This window comes from Rattus norvegicus, chromosome 10, assembly GCF_021556685.1.
Source record: "Rattus norvegicus strain SHRSP/BbbUtx chromosome 10, alternate assembly SHRSP_T2T, whole genome shotgun sequence".
Classification (NCBI taxonomy): Eukaryota; Metazoa; Chordata; class Mammalia; order Rodentia; family Muridae; genus Rattus; species Rattus norvegicus.
In genome coordinates, this window is record NC_141543.1 from 61,169,531 (window position 1) to 61,178,114 (window position 8,584).

The 8,584-nt window shown below is 46.1% G+C and overlaps 1 protein-coding gene and 1 pseudogene across 3 annotated transcripts; both read right to left on the reverse strand.

Annotated features, from left to right (window-relative positions):
• Positions 1-560: 560 nt before the first annotated feature.
• On the reverse strand, positions 561-7,306 carry C10h17orf114 (similar to human chromosome 17 open reading frame 114). 3 transcript variants are annotated; one of them, XM_087575112.1, is made up of 2 exons: positions 7,232-7,306; positions 561-821 (listed from the first exon to the last, which is right to left on the reverse strand). In XM_087575112.1, the coding sequence occupies exons 1-2, from the start codon at positions 7,236-7,238 to the stop codon at positions 658-660; spliced, it is 171 nt and encodes a 56-aa protein (XP_087431238.1). In that variant the 5' UTR covers positions 7,239-7,306; the 3' UTR covers positions 561-657. The 3 variants fall into 3 exon arrangements, with proteins under 3 accessions (XP_087431238.1, XP_087431237.1, XP_087431239.1); XM_087575111.1 differs by lacking the exon at positions 7,232-7,306 and adding an exon at positions 6,032-6,664; XM_087575113.1 differs by lacking the exon at positions 7,232-7,306 and adding an exon at positions 1,276-1,526.
• Tomm7-ps4 (translocase of outer mitochondrial membrane 7, pseudogene 4) lies at positions 7,277-7,443 on the reverse strand (annotated as a pseudogene).
• Between the last annotated feature and the right edge of the window lie 1,141 nt (positions 7,444-8,584).

Consider the following 8,584-nt stretch of genomic DNA (forward strand, 5'->3'; position numbering starts at 1 on the left):
CCAGGGCCCCCACATGAGCATGAGGCTTTCTTTTTTTTTTTTTTTTTCCTTCGGAGCTGGGGACCGAACCCAGGGCCTTGCGGTTGCTAGGCAAGCGCTCTACCACTGAGCTAAATCCCCAACCCCCAACTCAGATCTTCAAGCTTATTCAGTAAGCATCTTTACCCACTGGGTCATCTCCTCAACTCAGCCCTAGATAAAAAAGACTCCGGGGTTGGGGATTTAGCTCAGCGGTAGAGCACTTGCCTAGCAAGCACAAGGCCCTGGGTTCGGTCCCCAGCTCTGGAAAAAAAGAAAATAAAAGGAAAAAAAAAGACTCCTTAATTCTGTTTTCTGTCCTGCCCACCCCCAGCCTCTCCCAGTTCACTTTCCTCACACTCAACTCTGAAGCCTGATTTCAGCAAACTTAACTTTCCTATCAGCCATACTTGGGATCTGCCTCCTAACCACCATTCCCATTTGATCAGACACTTTCCACCTCAGCCTTGTACCCCAGACCTGGTCTATTGGTCCCCAGTAACCCTCACCCAACACTCAAACACAACCCTTTGCAACTCCGAACAAATTTAATGAGGTTATGACAGACTTGGGCCCACTGAGAACGTGGTGTCCGAGGTTGCCAAGAGTTCTTGGAAGCTGAGCCCCTGGTTGTGCTTTTCAAATGGTAGAGTCATTTGCTGATGCCACATCATGCAGCTGGTGGCGGAAGGAGAGTCGAGCTTTCCGGCTTAAGTAGGCACCAGCCTCTGGGGAGGGCAGTTCTCCGGTCACATTGGGGGCTACAGCTGGACTAGGATCTGGAGGGGAAGCTGCTTCCAGGCCTAAAAGGGGGTCAGAAGAGGAAGAAGGGTTGGAAGGGGTAGGTCGGGATTCAGCTCCCCTGCACGTCCCACCACAGCCATGAGGGAAGCAAGAAAGGAGTGAACAGGTCCAGATAGCAAGAGGGTGGCCGAGAGGGAGCATCTGCAGTGGGGCCAGCCTCCCCAAGATAGGGCTCGAGCTGTTGTAGAGAAACCGCTCCAAATCCCTCTCCTGCTCAAAAGCACCCCATGCTTGAGGCAGTAATCTGCTATCACCGTCTTGAAATTCTCGCACTCTACCACAGGCTTCCATCTTTCCATTTTGCAAAACCTTCCGGCAGCCCTGAGGAGACATGAGATATCCACTTCCCACCTAGGTAGGCAGCAGGATCCTTCTCCTATCCTGGTCTGAGTGTATATCTCCCCACCCCCCCATTCATGCCAGTCTGCCCTTCCCCCCAGTATAACCCCCTACCTGTTTCCCTTTCAGTCTCCCGCTGTCTCCGGCACCCACAGCATGGGAAACACCAAGCCCCCTTCAGACCCATCTCAATAGTGGAGACTGGGACTTTGGGAAGGGCCAGGAGGGCCCAGGGGGAGGGGTGTGGTTTTCAAGTCCCCCCACAGTGGGCAAAACTACCACTTAGCCTCAGACCGCCCGGTGATTATAGGCGCCAGGGGATAGAAGGGGGGAGAGGGAGGGGAGAAAGGGTGGGGATACCCCATTCAAATACCTATATTTGGTGCCCTCTTGATTCGGGGTTCTTTTATCCCCATGTAAAAGGAGGATGTTGGTAGGCATTTCATGCCAGAGGCAGCCCAGAGGATGCCAGGACAATGAAAATCTGGTAGTGCGATACCCCTCAACTTGGGGTCAGGCTACACACTGCTGAGAATGGGAATCTGCCTCGTTCTGAATTTTTACCTTTGGTAACAGAACCCAGGGTCTCCTGTATGCAGGGCGAGATCTCCATCACCGAACTCTCTCCTCGCTGTCGCCATTTTCTTTTCTTTTTAATTTTTATTTTAGGATGCAAATTTAAAAGGCCCAAGGCATAAAAAAAAATACTAAGGAATACTAAGGTTTTAGCATGAGAAACTTTATCCTGAGGAAAAATGCATTCTCACTAAATGGCCTGGTGTCTTTTTTTTTTTTTTTTTTTTTTTTTTGGTTCTTTTTTTCGGAGCTGGGGACCGAACCCAGGGCCTTGCGCTTCCTAGGCAAGCGCTCTACCACTGAGCTAAATCCCCAACCCCAATGGCCTGGTATCTTTGTTTTTGGTTTTGTTTTGAGACAGGGTCTCTCGATGTGACTCAGACCGGCCTGGAACTCTTGGTGATACTCTTAGCCTCAGCCTCTCACTGTTAGGATCACAGGCAAACACCACCAAGCCTAGTTGGTTTGGCAGCTTGTCTGTGCTGTTTGTCATTTGTCATTGTTACCGTAGTACAGTGTGGATCTCGTAGTGTTGCCCCAGGTCTCTCTACAAGAGGCAAGGGCTCTCTACGGCTGCTGATCCTTGGAGGCGCTGTTACTATCCTGATTTTACAGATGAGGAAAGGGGGTCACTGAGAGAGAAGGTCTTTACAATTGTGTCAGATGCCCAAAACAAAGTGAAGATGCACAGTGAAGTGCACAGTCTCATACATCTCAAACCCCGTCTCCCTGTCAGTGATGTCTGTTCTTTATAAGACATATGTGGGTTTTGGTTTGATTTGGTTTGGTTTGGATTTTTGAGACAGGGTTTCTTTCTGTAGCCCTGGCTGTCCTGGAACTCACTCTGTAGACCAGGCTGGCCTGAAACTCACAGAGATTCACTTCCCTGTGTGTCCAGAGTGCTTGATTTAAAGGCATGTACCACTACCTCCCTGGCCTGTTCAGTTCTTTGAGACAGGGTTATGTGTAGCTCAGGCTAGCCTCAAACTCTCTATGTAGTCAAGGGTAGCTTTGAACTCTTGCTATTCTGCCTTTGTCTCTCAAGTGCTGCTATTATAGGTGAGGGATACCACACTGGGTGGGCGTCTTAGGGTTTCCATTGCTGTGAAGGGATACCAGGACAAAGGACAACATTTAATTGGGGCTGGCTCACAGGTTCTGAGGTCCAGACCGTTATCTCAGCAGAAAGCTGAGAAAGCAGTGTCGAGGTAGACATGGTGCTGGAGGAGCTAAGAATTCTGTACATCTTCGTCTGAAGATAACCAGGAAGAGACTGTTTTCAGGCAGCTAGGATGAGTGTCTTAAAGCCCACTCCCACAGTGACACACTTCTTCCAACAAGGCCACATCTCCTAATAGTGCCACTCCCTGGGCCAAGCATATTCAAACCACCACACATTGGGTTTTGTTTTTTTGTTTTTAAAGTGAGCTGACAGGGGTGGTGCATCCTTGAAATTTCAGCAATATTCAAAGGCTGGAAGCAGAGGATTTCTACCTCAACCCCAGCGTGGACTGTCCATCGAGACCTTCCTCCTACCTCTTAGAAAAGAACCATATTGAAACTAAGCGTGTGCCTGAGTATTTTTTGTCATTTTGACACAATTGGGAAGAGAGAATCTGGACTGGGAAGAGGCTGTCCCTCAGATTGGCCTGTAGGCAAGTCTGTGGGAGGATTTTCTCGATGGGTGATGTGGGAGGGCCTGGGCAAGTGGTCCTGGGATGTCACAGAAAACAAACTGAGCAAAGTGGAGGAGCAAGCCAGGAAGCAGTGTTCCTCCACGATTTTCACTTCAGTTATTGCCTTGGCTTCCATCAGTGGATGAGTCTCTGGGATGTGTGAGCCAAAGAAAGGTTCCATTTTGTTTTGTTTGAGACAAGGTCTTTCTGTGTAGCCCTGGCTGTGCTGGAATTCGCAATGTAGACCACACTGTCCTGTCTCTGTCTCCTGAGTGCTGGGATGGAAGCCATGCCATCCCAAGCTGCTTTTTTGGTCATGGTCTTTAATATATCAACATAAACTGAACTGAGACACTAAGTATGTACATCTTGAACACCCATATCTTACCATACAGTTTCACTGAGTTTTGTAATCAGACATTTCAGGGGTCTGTATGTGCGTGTGTGTGTGTGCATGTGTGTGTGTTTGTGTGTGTGTGTTCATGTATGTGCATGTGTGTGTTCATGTGTGTGTGCATGTGTGTATGTGTGTGTGCATGTGTGTGTGCATGTGTGTATGTATGTGTGCATGTGTGCATGTGTGTGTGCATGTGTGTATGTGTGTTCATGTATGTGCATGTGTGTGTTCATGTGTGTGTGCATGTGTGTATGTTGTGTTCATGTATGTGTGCATGTGTGCATGTGTGTATGTGTGTGTGCATGTGTGTATGTGTATGTGTGTGTGTTTGTGTGTGTGTTCATGTATGTGCATGTATGTGTTCATGTGTGTGTATGTGTGTATGCGTGTGTGTATGTGTGTGTTCATGTATGTGCATGTGTGTGTTCATGTGTGTGTGCATGTGTGTATGTGTATGTTCATGTGTGTGTGCATGTGTGTATATGTGTGTGCATGTGTGTATGTGTGTGTGCATGTGTGTATGTGTGTGTTCATGCATGTGTGCATGCATAGGCCAGAGGTTAACATCAGGTAACTCCTCTATCATTCTTCATCGTATTTCTAAATTACACTTCATTCTGTGTGCATGTTTGGAGGGGGAGGGGCGTGTGAGTGTGCTACCACATAAGTTTGTGTGAATGTCAGAGGTCAGTTTGCTGGAGTCAGTTCTCTTCTAACACCCTGTGGGTCTCAATGATTAAACTCAGGCGGTCAGGCTTTGTAGCAGGTGCTTCTACCCTCCGAGCCATCGCACTGTCTCCCCTCCATCTTACTCAGTAAAGAAGGGTCTCTTTACTGAACTTAGAGTTCTTGAGATCCTCCTGTCATTAGCCCCCAAAGTGCTGGGGTTACCTGCCACCATGCCTTGGTACGTATGCACACTCACTGACACCTCTCCCCAGGCCCCAGGCCTGGCCTTTGTGTGGCTACCTGGCCTCTGAACTCAGGTCTTCATGCCTGTGCTGCAAGCATTTTATCTATTGAGACATCATCTCCCCAGCCCCGGAACATTTCATTATTCTAGAAATTTCACTCATAGAATGCCCTTTTCAGTCAATCTCTTCCACATGCCCTGCCTCAGGTGACAACCGATTGGTCTGATTTCCATTGCTATCAGTTGCTCTCGTCTGTTTCAGAACTTGGTGTAAATGCAATCATACTCCATTACTCATTTGTTTGCTTTCTTTCAGCATAATGGTTTATCTATAGTAACGGTTTGTGTGGTTTATAGTTTATCACAGCGTAATTCAGAACATACATACAATTCACCCTTTTAAGACAGAATTCCATGGTGGTTTTGCTATATTCACACAGTTATATAACCATCACCACTAATTTTAGATTTTCCATTACCCTCAAGAAACCCTTGTACTCATTAGAAATCATTCCCCAATCCTCCTTCTCCCTATCTCTGACAGCCACTAATCTATTTCCTGTTTCTCTGTGGACTTTCTTTATCCTGAGAATTCCATAGTGTGATGGTTAGGCTTGTTGTTTTTGTTTGTTTGTTTGTTTTGTTGTGTTCTTTCTTTAGGTTAATCTATATTGAGAAGATACTTACCTGCTATGTTTTGAAGCAAATAATAATAATACAAAATACAGCTGGCTCATCCCCTTCCGTCTTTTCCCTGCCTACCCTCCCACCCCCAAATATGCCCGGAACAGGGCTTAGAGCAGTGATGGATAATTTGTCAATTTGATTAGATTAAAAACCACCCAGAGCAGGGCAAAAGAGACGGTTCAGCAGTTAGAAGCACTTACTGCTCCTACAGAAGGCCTTGGTTCAGTTTCTAGCACTCAGAGCAGCTCTCATTCCCCCCACCCCCATACCTCCAATTCAATCCCACAGACAACTGATGCCCTCTTGTGACCTCCTTTTCTTCCTGCTCTTGGTGTATGTGTGTATGACATACATCAGTATATATATCATGCACACATACAGGTATATATATCATGCACACATACAGGTATATATCTCATACACACAAACAGGTATATATATCATGCACACATACAGGTATATATCTCATACACACATACAGGTATGTATATCATGCACACATACAGGTATATATTTCATACAGACATACAGGTATACATACACACATACAGGTATGTATATCATACACACATACAGGTATATATATCATACACACATACAGGTAAAATGAAGAAAACTCACCTGAGCTTGTTGTGGTGGCGCACACCTTTAATTCTAGCACTGAGGAGACAGTGGCTGGTGGATCTCTGAATTCCAGGCCAGCTTGATCTACAGAGCAAGCTGTAGACCAGCCTCTAAACAGCAGCAGCAGCAGCAGCAGCAGCAGCAGCAGCAGCAGCAGCAGCAGCAACAACAACAACAACAACAAAACGCCTATGGCATAAATGAGCATACTTTGGGCAAGCCTATAAGGATGTTTCCAGAGATGGGGTTGGTTGGTTTGTTTGTTTGTTTGTTTTAAGGCTAGAACCTCACTTTGTAGCCCAGGTTGGCCTCAAACTCATAATGATCTTCAGTGGTCTCAGCTGAGAATACAAGTGTGACTCACGACTCTGCTGTCCAGAGACACTGATCTGAGGAAGATTTACTTATTTAATGTGTTTCTGAGGACACTGTAACTGTCCTCAGACACACCGGAAGAGGGCTGCAGGTCCCATTACAGATGGTTGTGAACCACAATGTGGTTGCTGGGAATTGAACTCATGACCTCTGAAAGAGAAGCCAGTGCTCTTAACCTCTGAGCCATCTTCCCCAGCCCCGATCTGCAGAAGAAAGGCCTGTGCTGAATGTGGACGGTCTCACCCCATACACTGGAGTCCTGCAGTGAAGCAAAGGGAAACAACAGGAAGCCAGCTTAGTATCAATATTCACCTTTCTGTTTTCTGGTCTCCCCAATGAGCAAACAGTCCACCACCACACCTTTCCTTCTGCAGTGGACTGTTTTCCCTTAAACCAGGAGCCAATAACTAACTAACTAACAACTAACTAACAAACTAACTACACACCTCCGGTGAATTGCTTTCTGCCTGTATTCAGTCTCATCAAGGAGGAAAGTAAAAAAATGTCCTGTGGAGTCTTACAACATGGCTTTTGTCTCTCTCACTGAGCTCAATCTTTTCAAAGTTCCTTCATGTGAGGAGTATATGCATCAATACATAGCTTCTTTTTTTAACGTTGTTAAAAATATTTATTCCAGGGTTGGGGATTTAGCTCAGCGGTAGAGCACTTGCCTAGCAAGCGCAAGGCCCTGGGTTCGGTCCCCAGCTCCGAAAAAAAGAAAAAAAAATATTTATTCCGATAGCCTATCATAAGTCAGTGCAGACTCCACTCTGCCACAGATATGTTGAGATGTCTCCTTTCTTATCCAGTCGGAGCACACACCTTCCATGTTGCATTGCGTCCAAATCCAGGTGACCGAACAGTCCTTTATCCCCAAAGTAGGCTTAAAACTGATGATTCAGGCATTCCAGAATCCGCACCCCTTATAAATCCCAGGTAAATCACGAGAGGAATAAAGCCCCAGCGGGTAGCAAACGGCTGGCCTTGAAGAGCTGCTGCAGCCTCTGTTTGGCTTCTTTGCTCAGCTTCACCATGGCGACAACTGACCAGCGGAACAATGAGCCCCCACAACCAAGACCGTGTACATAGCTTCTCTTTATGGCTGAATAGAGTGGTGCGTGGTTATATCTTCATCGGTGTCCATTTGTCTCCTTTCTACTCTCTTTTTGGCTTTTTCAAGATAGGGTTTTACTACGTAGCCCCAGCTGTCCTAGAACTCAGAGATCAGTTTCTTTGCCTCTGCCTCTGCCTCTCGATGCTGACATTAAAGTTATGCCCCACCACCATCTAATTCCTTTCCACTTTTTGCTTATTAGCAATAATGCTGCTATGAGCTTCTGAGTATACATGTTTTCTATATATATATTCTTATTTTGAGGGAGGTGGATCAAGACAGGGTCTGTGTAGACTTGGCTGTCCTGGAACTCGCTCTGTAGACCAGGCTGGTCTTGAACTCATAGACATCCACCTGAGGAGCTGGAGAGGTGACTCAGTAGTTAAGAACACTGGCTGCTCTTGTAAAGGACCTAGGTTCGATTTCCAGCATCTACATAGCAGTTTACAACAGTAAGACTAGTTCTAGGGTCACACCGTCTTCTTGCCTCCACAGGAATTAGGCATGCACATGGTGCACACACACACATGCAGGCAAAGTACCCATGCACATACAAAATAAACAAAGAAAAATAAATAAAGAAAGAAACCCACCTGCTTCTGCCTCCCAAATGCTGAGATTAAAGGCATGAACGACTACTGCCCAGCTGGATATATATTTTTTAACTTAAAAATACTTTGTGTGTGTGTGTGCGTGTGTGCGTGTGTGCCTGTGTGCGCGTGTGTGTGTGTGTGTGTGTGTGTGTGTGTGTGTGTGTAGGGTCTGGAGCCAAAGGTAACATATCTCTTCTGAGTTTGAGACCAGCCTTATCTATGTAGTGATTTCAAAGCCAGCCAGGACTACATGGGGCAGTAGTTCTCACCCTTCCTAATGCTGTGACCCTTTAATACAGTTCCTCATGTTGTGGTGATCCCCAACCATAAAATTATTTAATTATTTTCATTGGTATTTCATAGCTGTAATTTTGCTACTGTTTTATGAATTGTAATATAAATATCTGATATGCAGGATATCTGCTATGTGATCCAGGAAAAAAGGGTCATTCGACCCCCAGGTTGAGA

Bases quoted from the DNA above. Each gene is read 5' to 3' on its own strand.
- C10h17orf114 (XM_087575111.1), bottom strand. From the start codon at position 6,242: ATGCTCATTTATGCCATAGGCGTTTTGTTGTTGTTGTTGTTGTTGCTG. The intron at 822-6,031 runs GTGAGTTTTCTT...ACCCCCTTTTAG, and splicing joins CGCCACCACAACAAGCTCAG to GCCTGGAAGCAGCTTCCCCT.